Source organism: Antennarius striatus, chromosome 10, assembly GCF_040054535.1.
Source record: "Antennarius striatus isolate MH-2024 chromosome 10, ASM4005453v1, whole genome shotgun sequence".
NCBI lineage: Eukaryota > Metazoa > Chordata > Actinopteri > Lophiiformes > Antennariidae > Antennarius > Antennarius striatus.
Window position 1 is genome coordinate 12236062 of NC_090785.1, and position 17867 is coordinate 12253928.

The 17867-nt window shown below is 39.5% G+C and overlaps 1 protein-coding gene across 2 annotated transcripts in view; it reads right to left on the bottom strand.

Annotated features, from left to right (window-relative positions):
• Positions 1-3387: 3387 nt before the first annotated feature.
• ndst1a (N-deacetylase/N-sulfotransferase (heparan glucosaminyl) 1a) overlaps positions 3388-17867 on the bottom strand; it is a 45452-nt gene continuing 30972 nt past the window's right edge. For both annotated transcript variants that reach the window (XM_068326126.1, XM_068326127.1), the window contains exons 3-15: positions 16186-16668; positions 15401-15488; positions 14875-15029; positions 14102-14287; positions 11536-11664; positions 10492-10674; positions 9435-9531; positions 9116-9239; positions 7358-7532; positions 6938-7108; positions 6198-6307; positions 5463-5565; positions 3388-5348 (exon numbers count right to left, since the gene is read on the bottom strand). In XM_068326126.1, the coding sequence (XP_068182227.1) occupies positions 5229-5348; positions 5463-5565; positions 6198-6307; positions 6938-7108; positions 7358-7532; positions 9116-9239; positions 9435-9531; positions 10492-10674; positions 11536-11664; positions 14102-14287; positions 14875-15029; positions 15401-15488; positions 16186-16668 (2124 nt within the window). In that variant the 3' untranslated portion in view covers positions 3388-5228. The remainder of the gene's footprint in view (positions 5349-5462; positions 5566-6197; positions 6308-6937; positions 7109-7357; positions 7533-9115; positions 9240-9434; positions 9532-10491; positions 10675-11535; positions 11665-14101; positions 14288-14874; positions 15030-15400; positions 15489-16185; positions 16669-17867) is intronic.

Below are 17867 nucleotides of genomic sequence, written 5' to 3' on the forward strand. Positions count from 1 at the left end.
GTGATGTTAATACTGATAGTGGTGAAAATTTAAATTGTTTTTTTCCCCTACTTTTAAATTGATTTGATGTTCTTTCTGTTAGCTGATTATAATAGCCCATGATAATGGGGAAAAAAATCTATAACAAAAATGTTTATTTGGTATATTGTGGTGTTTTGCATAATTTGAATTGCTATATTTTAGCCAATTTGTGTTGTGTAAGTTGACTAAATTTGTTTTATCCCTTAACTTTTGTAGTACCATTTTCAGTCAATGGAGGCCAGCAGTGACTAGCCTCCAGTTACTGCTGGCCTCACTGGTTGGTTGTGTCCTCCCATTTGTAGCATAGTGTGTTTCCCTGGGATTGAAATTTCTTCACTGCTGAGTTTACCTGTAACCTGGTGGGGGTTTACATTTGAAGTACTTTTGTCTTACTAGATCTTGGTTCGCCAGAAGATATAAGTTGTGTTTTGCTGTTTTAATGAAAAGCTGTCAGATAAAATGTATCTTAACTCCAGCATTCTTATAGTCACCTTTTTTATCCTTAAATCTCAACTTTGTTCTGGCTGCTGCAGCAAGTAGTGGGATCCTTTTTTCCCTGCTTATCTATGTGAAAACAAATCAACTCTTATTTGACTGGCACTCAAGGCAGGATGATCACTGCTTCAATATGGCTCAAAACTAAAGTAATTACATCCTGCTTCAAAGCAGTCATGTACAGTTATACCTCTACTTACGAATGTCTCTACTTACAAAATTTTCTACTTACGAAATTTCTCAGCAGGACAATATTACCTCTACTTACGAAAGAAATTTCGACTTACGTAATGTAAAAACACAGTATCGGCTGACACTCGTAATTTCATAATTTCTTCCGGAAGCAATTAATTTCGTAAGTAGAGGTACCAGTGTATTGTGATTGTCAGTGTTCATGTGTTCATCCGTTCGTTCGTCCATTCGTTAGTTTGTCCACCAAATATCTTCACAACGATTGCAGATAGAGGGATGAAACAAAAAGCACATTACTCTGGCGGCAAAGGGGATGAAAACGAGATGATGACCTTGAGAAAACTAGGTCAAGGCCAAATGTCAACTTTTGTACACTCAGGAACCGGATAAGATGGAAAGACAAGGGAGAAGACCAGTGTGAGTAAGACCATAGATCAAAGTTATTGCTTTGATCTATGAAAGAGGTCAGAGCACTAGCTTTGATATTTGACATATGCAAGTAGGTTGGGATAAGACTTTGAATTCAGGGGTGTCGCAGTCTCTGACTGCCTTGGTTCTAGTTGATCTTTGGGTTTCAATCTCTGCACAGATCGGGACTCGAACCAGGAACCGCTGTACTGTACAGCAACAGCGCTACCCACTATGCCACGGTGCCGCCCCATGAGAAAGCCTGGAGTGACAATAGTACAGGACTTGTACTAGGGCAGCAGAACAGCGGTGATGTGTGTTCTAACTAATTTCCCCACCCTGAGACAAGACTAAGGAAACATGTTACCCTCTTCATCTGTTTCACTTATGAAAAAGAGATCCAGCATGAACACAAATTTATGAGGGAAAAGACATAATTTTAAACAATAAAGTGCTATTTCCACCTTAATGAGAATGACTGTAATTTTGATGGAGGAAAGGAAGAAAAGGAACAACTGACGTTCAGTTACCTTTAAATCAAATATGTTCACATTGCTTTTGCAAATAGTTTTTTTAAATCTACAATTAGATTGTTCATGTCCTCAAGTGACTTTGCCTATGATTGTGTGTGTTGCTCACCAGACACTGACTGACATTCTGTATGCCAACCAGTTATGCAAGCTAAATAACTGAAACTAATAGAACACACCCACAGAACATTCTATTTAGTGCTTATTTAGTGCCAAAGTAAATTTTGTTTCACAGGTTGCCTCTTACCGGCGTGAAAGAATTTTCCTGAGAACCCCAGATTGAAGGTGAAATTGGGCACATGAGTGCGCAACTCTTTGTGTCTCCAGCAGGGCCTGAAACAGTTGGAGGAAATGTGAGTGAGTCAATACATGCTGTGCTGATATTGGTGCAAAGGTGCATTAATGAAGAAGTGTGAATGCCCAGGCGCATGCATGCCCTAATGCATATTTCATTGTGCAACTTTCTCTAAACATCAAACATCCACTCCCAGTTGCCTCACTCCTCCTTCATTCTGTTTGATATATTTATCTCTTCTGATTCATATGTTTGTCTCATTTGATGCTGGATGAGACTCCCAGCACACACCCTCTGTAACTCTCACATTTCTGTGTCTAGTCACGGTGATTCCTTCCTAAAAGCCGAGCATTGCCCTTCCAGCCAGGAGGCCTTGATGATTCTTCCATGTTTTCTTATATCCTGCCTTCACATGAGGGTGGTCTGCTCTGAGACAAGCAAGGAGCTTTTCAACATTCTTTGTATGCCTTTGGGCCCCTGAAATATTCATTGCTGTGGAGCTTCTGTGACAGTGTGAGCAGCGGGGCCTGTCAGCTTTGAGCAGCCTACTGGGACAAAAGCCTTCATCATGCCAAAGTTTTGATTCTCAACACACCAACTCACCTTTACATGAGGTTCCTTCATGCGTGTGCCCTCTTTGGTAAGACAGCCATATTTTCCCATTTTAGCAGAATTCTTCATTGAATTTTTGAGAAGTTACATTTTCAACAAAGAAAAATTCGAATTTCAAAAGGTAGTCCTTATCCCCATTATCTGTTTGTTTGTGGAAAGGATAAAGTTGTCGGGCTTGTATTTCTCAGTGAAGCAATAGTCTTGTGTGGGTCAGGCGGCACAAGAGGCCCTTGGTTTAATGGCCCCAGAAAATTTTAAATATCCAAAAAAAAAAAAAAAATTCTTATTGAAAATGTGCTTCATGCAATTCTGAGTCCAGTGGTATAGTAAAAACAAAGAAAAACAAGAACTAATGCAGTCAGAGACTGCAACATCCCACGACACCTGATTTCAAAATTTTACCCTGACCTACTTGCATAGGTCAAGATCAAATCTAGTGCTCTGACCTACTGTCATACAGTAGATCAAAGCAGCAACTTTGATCTACGGTCTTACTCACACTGGCCTTCTCCCTCATCTTTCTATCCTATCCATTTCCTGTGTGTATAGAAGTTATAATTTGAACTTGACCTAGTTTTCTCAAGGTCAAAGTCATCATCTCATTTTCATCCCCTTTGCCACCCGAGTAATGTGCTTTTTGTTTCATCTTTCTATCTGCAACGGTTGCGAAGATATTTGGTGGACTAACGGACGAACACACAAATGCTGACAATTACACAATACATTACCGGTTTAAAGCGGAATGTAACCAGTCTAATTTCAAATCACATTCAAGGTTGGCCTGCAAAAAAAGTTTTGTTCCAATCATACACAAGCAGGAAAATCTACTGAAAAATACAGTGGTGTTTTATTTGCAAATTAAAAAGCACCGACAATATTAGTTACACTGTAAAAATTATTGACAACAATTACAAATCTTTATCATACAGTCCAGGAGATTAGTACCATCATTGATGTTATGTGTTATCATTTAATACTTTATATGGAGATACTCAGTACCTGTGTATAATGGCTGGCAGTGAGGGGACATGAGAGGAAACAATTTTATTGACACACCTCTGCACAATGCAGTAGTCCAAACTCCCCTCAGCACAACACTGGCATTTCACACTATGGGAATGGGCGGATAGTGAGTGTAAACCCAAACACATTCAATAACTTAGGTCTACTGAGGATAGCGTATTATGTACATTACAAAGTCTTGAAATAAAGGACAAACATGTGCATTGTTATTACATCAGAACATTGTACAAAACTATTGCAATAAGAGCAGCTTTTTGTTATTTATGCTTGACATCTAGTTGCAGTGGTAACACCTTGAATGACAATCAAACATCTGCATGGTCTCATTGGGTACGCTGTTGGATTTTCTTGAAGATTTTAACAGACTCCCCAACTTCAGTCCTCTACTAAATGAAATGACACAAACAATAAGACAAAATATACAGTTTTGAGCAAAACCAAACAAAAAAAAAAAACAATGCTGAAAGCAGTTTTGAAATGCTTGTTCTGTACACTATCTGAATCTCCCAGGCCATGTATAATGAACCATACAGTAGCTAGCTTATGATGTTCACAGATTGTATCAGGATCCATTTTTGTTAGTGTGCTTTCCAGTAACCTGTTATATTTATTATGTTCACTTGAGTGTCTTAAATATTGTGCTTTCAACGTCTATCCGGCTTTACCTGCTTTAGCCCGTTTATTAGTCATTGAACTGACAACAGAGGCTGAGCTGAACAGTTCAACAAACCAGTCTACTGTAGATCCTCACTAGCCTTACAAGAGAAATGAGCTAAGATGTTTAGTTTTTGTACATTCTAAAATAATGCATCACTGTCAACATTACAGAAATGTTAGAACAAAATCTGATTTGAGAAAACAAAACAAAAAAACCTTGTTATAAGACCCCTTACAGTCCATGTGGCAATAATATTTGAATGAAGATTCTGTCCTGGCACTTGTAAATGTAATAACTAGATTCTACCAAGGCCTATCAAATGAGGCTACGACATGCAGCCTGAGTCAGGAAGTCCCGTTCTCATGACATTTCACTTATGTCAAAGGCATTTACAACCACCTTCTCTCAATCTGTCAATCAGGCTGTCGTCCATGCAGTCAATGTCACCTGTGTGAATCTGCTCCACACACTGCAGCCTAATCAACGGAAATAGAAGTTTTATGTTCATCTCATTTCCAGGGTGGTCTAGATTGCTCAGTTTTTCTCCTTCTATTGAATTTTACGATGAAATTCACGTGAAGAAGACATAATTTATTTCAGGAGCACAGAGGGTGATTATCAAACAAAGAAGATAACCCTGTGCATTGCAAAGTCTTCCCCTCTTTGGAACACAGTGGAGGGCATCAATGGGGTTTCCATTATAATGGCTGGTAAAGCAGAGGAGTGGAGAATCTTAAAACTTGGGGTGAGCCATTCCTTGCTAAATGCAATTTATCCATCTTCCGTGCCAACAACCACTGTTGTCCAGTTCACTTGGGATCAAAGTTCATGTGGTAGTTGAGTTGTAGTTGGGCATCCCATCCTCTAATCTCCACGCAATCTCCTCTTTTCCAAACTATTTGGGATCAACACTTCAGGCCAGTGGAGCAGTGTCCCAATAGAGGGGTGTGCAGTGGTTCAGTGCAGAGAGCTGTGGGCTCTTCCTGTGGTGTCGCTACCTGGTGTGGACCAACTCTTCTCTGAGCCAACCAGGCAGTGGCTGACCCATTCTATAAAGCAACTTGGACAACTCAATATTGTGATCCCTATAGTACACCCTGAGGAACACCTGGGACTGAAACAGACAAAAGAGGTAAGAAAAAAAATCAATTTAAACAACAGATTATATAAACAACGGTCAGGTAAAATGTCAAATATGTTAACATGAATGGCTTTTAGTCCATCATACCTCATGGTCCATGTCAGGGTACTTTCGTCCTTTACTCTTCCCCAAACATTTGGTCTTCCCCCCTTCCAGCAGCTGACACCAGAAGCCTTTCTTAGGGTCAAACCTGCACATTTGAGCCATAAGAAATGGATAATTAACCCCATTATGATCAGATCTATTGTAACCAACAAACCCTTCCCAAATTACAGTACATGCAAAAATGTTTTTGTTCATTCTATTCCTTTATTAAACAGTAATAACAGAGAGATGACACGTGCATATTAGGTGGATGGATGAAACTCAAACTGGGGATTTTGCAGTTTAAAAATGATTCCTGTCAGCTGAAACATATTAAGACTTACAGACCAGATGTTTTTTGCAATTATATAAATATATGAAACACGTTTGCATGGAGTATTTACAGTCCCATCGTCGGGGGTATAAGAAGTATGCTCAGTTTATCTGACAGTACAAGTTTGACAGGATGTATTGTCCATCACATGCTCTCAAAAATCTTGGATAGAATGCAATCAAATTTATAGGCTCTCAAAATCTATTTCTTCATTTTGCTTAATTTTACATTAAACAACGTGCGTGATGTCACAGGTTATGGTCTGTCCACTTCTGGATTAATGGAGTTTTTTCTGGTATGGGAGGAATCTGTGTCCTTTGATATGACTTCTTGTTTGTTGCATATTCATGTTGTAAAGTTAGTAGTTGAAGACATTATGCTTTGAATTATAGAAAGATACTCACGCTAAAATCTTGTGGTAGTTGATGATGTTTGTCAAGCTCAAATACTTCTGCACTTTATCCATGACTGAAGCAGGCTCAGTCTTTAGCATCTGTCCATCCAAAACTAATAACTAGGTAAAACAAATTAACAAATACAAATGTTAAAATACAAATTATATCCCATATGTTTAAGAATATTATTTTCCAAATTTGACAATGTCTCTGCTATTTTCTATTTATGACTAATTGTCTCCCTGCAAATTTTGAGACTGAATCAAAGACATTTTTATTACACTTTCCTAATTTCTACAGACCATAATAACATAACTCCTAACAACTCTTCAGGGTGGGGGCCCACACCCCATAAGTGAAACCTTTATGACTGAGTTCAGCAACCCTCATGATGACATGATCACCACAACAACTCCCACTAGGCTAGATATCTAGAACCTCCCACCAGCCATTCAGAACTGAAGAAGCCTCATGGATGAGACGTGAAATGTCTGAAAGTTTTTCCTTGAAGTCCAGTTGACATTATTCAACACAGAGTTACACCTTGACCTGGATGACTGAGAATCTCCACATACACCATAATATCTGAGTCTCTTTCCAATATGACCTCCTGCCAGCTACCAGTGAAGCTTCATGTACTGTACATTGCCTCTTCAAATTATTTTGCAGCACTCAATATACTATACTTTACATTGGTATTCTCAATGTAGGTCATGTTCCCGACCAGTATGTGTCTAAATCTGCTGTACCTGGCTAGAATGGTAGTAGTTGAGCCAGCGCTCCAGGTGGATGGCATACCAGCCTGGTAGCAGACAGCGATTCTGGAGGACCCGTAATTTGACTGGAGCATCGTAGCCTGCAGTGATGACATCATGGAAGGAGTATGTCAGCGCCACTGGGTCATCATGGGCTCTTTGGTGCTGCAGACAGAGAAAATTGAGAATTGAGACATTTGAGTCTAAAATGGGCGAGTCTAAAAGTAATACTCTAATAACATTATAATCACTTTTACTTTTTGGATCTCATGCAGAGATGAATGGAGTATACGCAGATGAACAGAGTATACAACAAATGCAAAGTGTGAAGTAAAATCAGACACTTTTAAGAGTTGACACATTATACACATCAATAAACTGTATTTATCCGGTATGGGGTTTTCTATGACAGACCTGATACCACGAGTAAGCTCGGTCTGCTGGGTTGATGAGGATGGTGATGATCTTGGCTTTGGGCAAGAGAGCCGCGGCCCTCTGAGCAGCCACCTCTGAGTCAAAGTAGTTGGCACTCTTCTCAAAGTAGTAGTCTGAACTGGTGTTGGAGGGCAGAGGGAAGTACTCCATATACCTGACACACAACAAACAGCAGTATTACAAACAGCCACTATGGATCTGGTTGAAATGTTCTGTGGATGGGTGCAACTGGTTGTGAAAGCAAATCAGAAAATGCTAATATTTGTTTTCAAATCAATGGTCTGATAATTCCATTTACACTGCAACACACAATAAGTCTAATTCGTAAAGGTTCCAAATCAATTAATCGTGTAGGAAACCCAATATATTTTATATTTTGAAACACAAAATGTTACACACTGTGGTAGCAAAGTAGTGGGGGCAAAGGGGGGAACAATTTTTTTCAGATGGAACTGCAGAGTGCACCAACTAGCACCAGACGGAACATGGGAGCAGAGTTGACTACAGTCTCATATCTTGCTTGCTCTGTTCATTTCTTAAGAACCTACCTACACCTATATAATATACAATGTCCATTACTCACTTTTGACTTGATGGGTGGCATACAGACTTTCTTTAAAGGCACTTCCTGTATTATATAACTCAAATTTCCATTATGTTACTGTTAAGCTTTTAAACAGAACTGGACAGTTTTGATTTTAAGATACTTAATTTAGTTTCAGTCAATATGCAGCAACTTTCAATAAATTTTTATTTATCCAGTGCTTTTAAAGGAATTCTCTACATAATAGGAGTTTGTAACCCACAGATACAACCAAAAGGCTCATTAGAGAATGTTGATTATATAGTTGACAAATTTAAAAGTTATTTTAAAGCAAGTACACTGCTATGGGTCTCCTAGTTTTTTTTTTTAAATCTCCACACTGTTGTTGCTCTTGGGGTCACTTTTGCACAGTCTCACAGTTAATTTTCGCCTTTCTGAGAGTCATTGCTAAATATCCACACCATCAAAATTAGATCATATGAGTTTCCACAAACAATTCTTACCTTTCACTGATTTACAGTGCTACCATGTAGAAGAACACAAGATGTGTTCAATAATAAGTAAACCTGTTCAGCCAGGATTATAGCACTTTGCTACCACCTAGTGTGAACCAGTAAGAAATGCAGTGAACACAGTTTCCCCATAAATCTAAATAACCCATCCTCAATCTAATAAATTTCATGAAAAAATTGGTTTGGCAGTAAAAGTAATCAGTAAAACCTATAATTTCTCAGGATAAAATTGAAGTTCAAGGTTTCTTGACTTCTCCCAAGACCAAAAAAAAAAAAATTCTGCTCCAAAACAAAGTTATGGAACAGGAAAAGGAAAGGCTGACTACTTATGTAAATCTTTAGGGCTTGTGGTTGAAATGTAGTGTAGAAATGTAATGCATGCTGCTGTTTGATTGATGTTAGAGTAAGATCTTAATGTCACAAGTGTGTGCGTCTATGCATGCGGCAAGTGTGGGAGAAGAACGTTTGCCTATAGTGAAAAACATCCCATATTTTTATGCCCAACTTAAATAAAAATTATATTACACTTACAGTTTGGCTGGGTATAGCTCTGTGTGTGGTAAGCATTCTGTAATATGCTAAATAATCAAAATATTGCTACTTCAATCGTCGATGAGTGAAGGAAACATTTTGTATGCATGTAAAACTTCTGCGCATCAATGCATCTGTAGGGGCTCGTACCAGTCAATGCCTCTGTGGTAGTTGTGCCCATTGAAGAACTGGATCTCTTCAAAGGTCTCCTTACTGGGGTAGTTACTGGTCAAGTCAGGGTGCATGCCAAGAAACAAGTAGAGAGCTGTTGTCCCTGGGAAAGCGATGAGAGAAGCATTGGTGAAGACACAAAGACATACATAAATGGGAGTAAAAGTGCAAGAAATTTAAGAAAGTGTGTATTCCACTACAGGCGTAGAAAAGAAAACACAATGTAAAAAAATCAAGATGACAGAATAACACACTTCCAAACACATCCACCAGGGAATGTTGAAGTACTGAGTCTCACCTGTCTTTTGTGGCCCAATGACTAGCAGTTTGGGAAAGCGGTCACATGTTTTCTCTTTGGACCAAATGTCCTTGTGCCTTTTGTCCTCACATGGATCCTGTAGCCACAAAGAGACAACACACCTTTGTTAGAAACACAGTTCCAACAGAATTCAAACAAGTACACATTAATAAACTCAGGAAAGTTACAGTCTGTTTTAAAATACCATTGTCCATTATTACTGTGTTGATTATTCAGCATTTTATATGCGGAATTCAGTTTAAGAAAAACTACCAAATGCCAATTTTGGTTTCAGGGTCAGTATGGGTGCAAAAAGCATACCATAACCTTTCAAGTATATGGAGACATATGAAGATTATTTGACAGTATTTGAGTTATCATCTGAAGAAAGTCCCACTCACAGGATGAGCCTAAATTCGAACTGTAACAATGGAAGCAAAAATTAACAAGAACCAACACAGACTGTAACATCCCACGACACCCCTGAATTCAGACCCTGACCTACTTGCATAGTTCAAAGATCAAAGCTCGTGCTCTGACCTACTGACATTGATCAAAGCACTAGCTTTGATCTATGGTCTTACTCACACTGGCCTTTTACCTTGTCTTTCTATCTTATACAGTTCCTGAGTGTACAAAAGTTGAAATTTGAATTTGACCTGGTCTTCAAGGTCAAGGTCATCATCTCATTTTCATCCCCTGTGCTGCCCAAGAAATCTGCTTATTTGTTTCATCTTTCTATCTGCAACGGTTACAAAGATATTTGGTGGACATACTACTATTACGGACGAACACACGAACACTGACAATTACAATACATCACTGCATTGAAGCGGGGTGTAAACAGGAAGATCTTAAATAGTATGAGGTGCCACTTCAGGGCTTCATTATTGTATGTAGAATGCTTTATAAAAATGACAAACATTACTCGTATGGTCTGTAAACCATTGACAGACAGATGGACTAAACCAATTCTGATATCCTCCTCATTGTGCTTATGTTAGGGGAATAAGGAACATATAAATAGACATTATAATGATTAACATTTAATTCTTACCTGCCAAAGTGGATCTCTCTCAGAGGGGAAGAGGCTGAAGTACTTCTGGGCCAGTTGAACAGGTGGCAGGGTCTGCACCTTCAAGTTGGTCCACGTCTGGACAAACATCATGAGGCTTTTAAAGGTGTAAAGGCCAAGGCGATCATTCCCGTAGTTGGACAGATGGGTCATGAAGATGCTAACCTGTCAATCAGAAGAAACAACCAGAGTAAGGGACATTCAAGTTTACCCTCTCCAGGGGGTCTCTACCACTACTAGCTCCAGCAGAAATGACACTGCATTGTGTGGGAGGATGGGAACATTGAGGTCGAATGGACGATGTTTTGTGACTCCATTGTGGAGGTGGCTGCCTGGACCTGTGACTATAAAACTGTGTGTGCCGAATGTGGTGTAATCTCAGAACCCGTTGGTGGATACCAATGATAAGAAATGACTAAGTAGAAGAAGACTAGTTGGCTAACCACGCCAAGTTGGCATGAAGGAATTTGAAGATGTAAGTGTGAGCTCCACAATTGTATGTTTTTACTATATTATATCATACTGCATTTGGATTAGGAGTAGGATACAATAAATCTATAATGTAACCATTACGATTTATCGTCGCCCTTCAGTCCGAATCATAGCGAGTAAACTATCCTCATTGTGTGAAAATCTACACTCTGAAGTCTATTTGAAGGTAACATGAGGCTTCAGCAGAGATAGTCAGATCAAGAAGAGATCAAAAGTTAAATCTTATATTCAAAATTTCTAACTTTCCATCTGCCTTGACAACAACATGGAGAATTTTATGACCATCCAGGTCAGAAAATGCAAATACAGTAAGAAAAGATTTTTATAATCTCAGAACAAAAGTTATTGAAAATAAGGAAATTTTAATCCCTCAGATTAACGTGACTTTATCAGACATGTAAGACAGAAAGCATGATCTAGATATCTGTATGTGAGTCACCAAAAAGTCATTGCCTTGTGTCACATTTCTACTGATGCCAGCAGTTACATAGTATGACAAATGACAAATGCTGTATGGATATGGACTTGACTCACAGGGTTCAGTAGAACAGTCAGAAAGAGCTCTCCTCCATTGATGAGCTTGTCCAGCTCATTTGGACTGCCTGGGTAGTCTTTATAGAAGATGGTGTGTGTGAAAAGCCCACATGTCTGCCTGGGCAGCACCTGTGATATAAACACAACACAAACACAAGATTAAGTCACCACACTAAATGGATAAAATCAAGAAATAGCTTCCAAAGTCACAGACCACAATAATTTTTAAAAAATGCATTCACAGACAAACACACCAACACTCGGCTAAAAGCCGAGTTGTCAGTACTCACGACTGTTACTTCACACATTGTTTGCTTTCACTAATATTCATATTATGCAGCACATCTAGCCAAAGCAAACCCGTTATTCACTCCAAGTCTATATGGAAATTCATGGAAATGCATTTACAGTTTTGAGTGTCTCGGGAACTGAATATCAGTCATCAGTAAGCAGTGGAGACGATCCATTCAGACTGCACTATCTCAAGGACAAGAGAATAGCTCTGAGACCACACAGGCTAACTGAATGCCAGCACTACAAAGAAACTGGACTGAGACTGCACTGTTTCCTATCAGCGGAAAAGGTCAGCCTGGGACAGAAATAATTCTATAGAAACTCTTTCATGTAATCCATTGAGCTTCATTTTTTCTTTCCGACTACAGTGGTGAGTGAAAGTATGGGGCCCACTCTTGATTTTCGCTTTGCTGCGCATCACATATTAAACTTTAAAATATACACACAAAAAAACTCTTTGAACACAAAATACAAGAACAGGTAATCTTCAAGATACAAAAATGTGTAAATATGAACAACCATGTGCCACCGTATTCGACAACTGTTGTTCCCATTTCTGTCACAGTCCACACCAAGCAGCACCACTGAGTACGCGTGATGATCTCTCAATGAACGCTTTAACTCTCACCAAAGATAACTCCTCCCTCCTCCTCCTATTTCTTCACTCCAAAGGTAAGCTACATTTCTATACTATAGTATTTCATTTCATTTGTGTTGTTTTTATGTCCTGTAATTTTTTTCTGGTAAGTCTTGGGGAATACTACTTTAGAGTAGCAATGGTATTTAAATGAAAACACATGGTGATTATAGATCATCTATCCATCCATTTTCTTCCACTGCTGTATTTACAGGTCACGTGGGTTGCTGGAATCTATCCCAGCAGACTGCAGGTGAAAGGTGGGGTGACATCACGGGTGCGTTGCTGGTATACCGCTGAGCCACACGAAAGACGAAAGACCACCACACACACCCTATCACCACACGGGCAATTTTGACTTAACCAATACACCTACACTGCACGTTTTTGGAGGTGGACAGAAGCCAGAGAACCGGAAAAGAACCCACGCAGATGTAGGGAGAATATTCAAACCCCGTTCAGAAAGAACTTGAACCCAGACAGCAATTATAGATTGAAATTGAATAAAAAATGGCTTACGCAGAATTTAGCTGACGAACAGCCTGCCAGAACCAGTTTTGCTCATTGGCTGAGGACTACCTGTACTAAATGTTCGTATTTATTTTTCCAATTTTATATTTACAACCTGTATCAGCAATACTGCATACAAAAAACAGACAAACTACAACTGCAAACTGTTCTTTTCAGGTCCCACCAAAGCATCACAATGGGGTTCAAGTCTGGAAATTGACGAAGCCACTCGTAATCTTCAGTTTTATTGCTTGTGAGCAATTCAAACATGGAATTACTCTCGTTCTTTAGATCTTTGTCCTATTGAATGACTCAGTTTTGGTCCAGCAGAATATTTTACCTGTAACTGAATGAGCTAAGCATCCCCACAAAATTACATTTTCATCTACATGTTTGACCATACATTGTTTGTGGAAAGCTGTGATAGATTTGCAGTCAGATGTAATGAGACCCATGACTTCAAACTTAACACTGATAAGGCCATAGAACATTCACCCTACCAACTGAAGGTCATACAGTTGTGTAGCAAAACTCAGAAGAATCTTGTTGGTCTGCAGTGGATTTCAACTCATCATTCTCCCATGGAGGCCAATTTTTACCCATGTTTTTATCAAAACATGTAAGATATTTGCCAAACTGTTACCAGAGATGACAGTCTTTGTTATAATGCGGAGGCAAAATAGGCACCACTACTCAGACATATGCATAATGCAAGATTGGATCATCGGACAATGTTATTGTCTCAAATATTACACCGAAATACAACAGAAAAGCAAAACGGAATAATTTAATTTCTATGGCATTTTGTATTCTACCTCTATTCTCCCCTTCTCTTTCAGAGGAATTGCTAAAGAAATGTATATTTGGCTATTTATTATTAGAATAACACAGAATAAGACAATATCAGCTTAAGAAATAAAATTAGAGTAAGACTAAAGAGTAATAGTAAAACTAAGACAAAAGAACTGGAGGTGGTATAGATAGATAATTACTGACTAAAAGAAATTTTGCAGTATATAGGACAAAGAAAACCATGAAAGGGGTTACTGGCTTTAGAGGAAGCGATAGGCAAGAGGTAAGAAGATAATGAGGTCTTATGGATGCTTTGTGTCTGAGAAGTCTTACACTAATGCCACTGTGGATGAAACCTCTTCGGAAGCGGGCAGGCTTTAGGTGTGGGTATTCCTCTGTGCTGGTCACCTTGATGCCCCACACCTTCTTCCAGGCATCGTACAGCTGCATGTGGACAGGGTAGACACCTGAATGGTGTGGGGCCACCGCATAGCCCATATTAGTGGGGATTCCATGCTCCTAGAGTTGTAGGTGGGAGGCAAGAGAAAGAGGAAATGAAAAAGTCTGGAAAGAAAGTCATCATCAAAGATCAAGATCCTTTACAAAGGTCATTTCATTTAATTAAATGATGTGCAGCATTTGGCTCCAACTTTTCTCAGCAAAGGAGTTGAATTATTTAAATTATTTAAAGTCCATTGGATAGGTTATTGTTCTTGGAGTACACAGCAAGTATGTCAAAGAGAGGACATTTTCATAATTTTAATGACAATGGATTATTTTTTTAATAGCCATAATGAACTGTTAACAAGGAACTGCAGGTAACAAGCATTATACTTAAGTGAAACAGCTTTTGTTCTGTGTGAGACATAAAATCTGAGAGCAGTTACAGAATTTTATCACTTCATAACAAGTGCAATGTGAGTTTGGGGTGGGGTTCATCGACGACGTATTGCAAAACTTGCATATATTGAAAAGCATACGGTAAACACCTTACTTAGCACTGCATGTTGCAGAAATGAAAGACGGTTACGGCAAGGACAAGGCTTACCAAAGCTCATCCAATGCAATACGACTCATGATGTGACCTTCACCCCCCCGTGACTCACCATGGCAAAATTCTTGTTGAGCAACATCTGCTCAGCCAGCACAGACTGGTTGTGGAAGAGATGGGGCTGCATGTGGCTCCACATGTGAGGAAACCACCAGAACTCCTTCACAGAGGAAAGTAGTAGGTCATCTCCCAGGTCCTCCTCTTCAGATCCTGGATCACAGAAAAGTCATTGTGGCAAAGACAGAGAAAGTGGAGGACACGGAGAGTTAGATGAAGATAAGAACGAGAGGAGTGAAAAGAACCAGAATGGATGGATGTTGAATAACACACAGGTGAAATAAAGTCAATGAAGAGGAAATGAAAAGGTGGAATTGTTTCATAAGTAGTGAAGCACATGAAGGAAAAAACAAGAGATAATGAAGTTTAGACGTGACGAATAATGAGTGAGAACCTGACATATGTCAAAATATGTCAATTAAAACTTTCAACCCAAGAAGTATAAACTGCTTCAGTTTAGATATAATGCTGTGTCTCTGGTCTCGTAAACCAAAGTAAATTTTGTTTCACAGGTTGCCTCTTACCGGCGTGAAAGAATTTTCCTGAGAACCCCAGATTGAAGGTGAAATTGGGCACATGAGTGCGCAACTCCCTTTGTGTCTCCAGCAGGGCCTGAAACAGTTGGAGGAAATGTGAGTGAGTCAATACATGCTGTGCTGATATTGGTGCAAAGGTGCATTAATGAAGAAGTGTGAATGCCCAGGCGCATATATGCCCACATGCATATTTCATTGTGCAACTTTCTCTAAACATCAAACATCCACTCCCAGTTGCCTCACTCCTCCTTCATTCTGTTTGATATATTTCCCTCTTCTGATTCATATGTTTGTCTCATTTGATGCTGGATGAGACTCCCAGCACACACCCTCTGTAACTCTCCCATTTCTGTGTCTAGTCACGGTGATTCCTTCCTAAAAGCCTAGCATTGCGCTTCCAGTCAGGAGGCCTTGATGATTCTTCCATAATGTTTTCTTATATCCTGCCTCCACATGAGGGTGGTCTGCTCTGAAGGGACACAAGCAAGGAGCTTTTCAACATTCTTTGTATGCCTTTGGGCCGTTGAAATATTCATTGCTGTGGAGCTTCTGTGACAGTGTGAGCAGCGGGGCCTGTCAGCTTTGAGCAGCCTACTGGGACAAAAGCCTTCAATACAAGAAGAGAAGCGAGAAGAAGGGGTTTGGTTTCTGTATGACTGGCAGAGGATAGCGTGAGGCAACTTTTACATTTCGGAAAACACTGGTTGATGAATACAAAAGTGAGGTCGAATTCCATAGTGACATAGTTGATTCTCAGGAACACACCAACCCACCTTTACATCAGGCACCTTCATGCGTGTACCCTCTTTGCCAACAAAGATGTCATCTATATCCACCAGGATGTAGCGCTCCAGAGACAACGAGAGCCTCTTCCCTGTAAGAAAGGCCACAGCATCCACAAACACCAGCTTGTGTAGCCAGAAGCCCAGGTTATTGCCAAACAGGACCCTCTGGATCCCATCATGAAGTCCCAAGTCCTGCACCACTGATGGGAGCAGAGCAGCATTCTGCCCCATTGATGCAATGCTCTCTGCTGATTGGGTTTTGGCCAGCAGCACAGGCTCATAGGTTGAGTGGTTGGACTGGAAAACGGTCCAGTCATCCCCAGGGAGGGGACCTGGCAGGGGCTGGCCAGATCGAGTGATGAAGAGCAGAGGGGACTTGGGATTGACTGTACAGTCCTTTAAGCCCAAGTTAGAATGAAGGAAGAGGGGGAATCCTTTCAGCTGTGCACTCAGGAGGCTGTTCTCATTGGCCTGATCGAGAGAAAGGACAGATTCCTCATCAACCAGAATGAATAAGACAGACATGTATTAAATACACATTAGAATGACCTCATTTCTCCAATCATGTGAGGTTAGGCCTGCTCAAACATGAAGACACAAAGCAGCTTCTACCTGCTATTCTCAACCACCTGTCTCAGATTCCGGTTAAAATGAAACATCCTTTGGTTCTGTCCTATCATTCAAGATTGAGGGCTCAATGATCAATTAATCACAGAAATTTTCTTAAATTCGGAATATTCTGTTTCTCTTACATCTCTCCTGCTAGATAATACCAAGATTTTCTTTCTACTCAAGGGAGATAAAATAGGAACTTTCTTTCTTCTGTCCTTAAAACTCAAAACACAAAAACATATTCATGTGATAACTATGACAATGTTTGCCACAAACTGGGACCATTTGATGAGTGTTGCAAACAAAATATGGAAAATCTATCATTAAGAATAAAATGTAAGGTGCATGCTAACTCATGAATAAATCCATTTTTAAATTGAAATGTTACATTTTTCCTTATTATATTTGTTTTTTTTAGTTAACTTCAGTGTGAAACACTCTCCAAAGGTTTTGAGGATTTTTGAATGGTCTATAATCGGTTTCAAACAAATACCCTCCTTGCAGGAAGTATAATAATTTATTGTCTTACTGGTTTTATTCCAAACTCCCTCAGAAACTTCATTTTATTATTGTACAGTGATCCCTTATTCCTACACTCTCAACATGAAATACTCATACAGACATTTTTAAGAAGCTGACATCATATATATACAAGCATCAGTTACCGCACTGCTTATTTCCAGAGTAATTGTTGTGTCTCTGGAAGCCGGTACACATGTTAGACTTTATGGTTACACACCCTGGGTTTTCAGGGTGACCAAACTTGTTCATGATCAGGCTTTGAGATAACAGACAGACAACTATGAAAGTACAAAGCATTATTATTCACTCGACATCCCATGGAACATGGTTTGTGGATAATGAGCAATATGTTCCTGTGTAGACGAGCTCCCAGTATTTTTTCCTGTTAGCTGAAAAGAATGTCAGAGCCATCTAATTGTGCTTTTCTAAACTCATATCATCCTACAGCAGAAACTGAAATAATAAAGCCTTGTTCATGTTGCACTTCGATATGAAAGTGCACCTACTCTCTCCTCTGGATTGTGTTTTTAAATTTA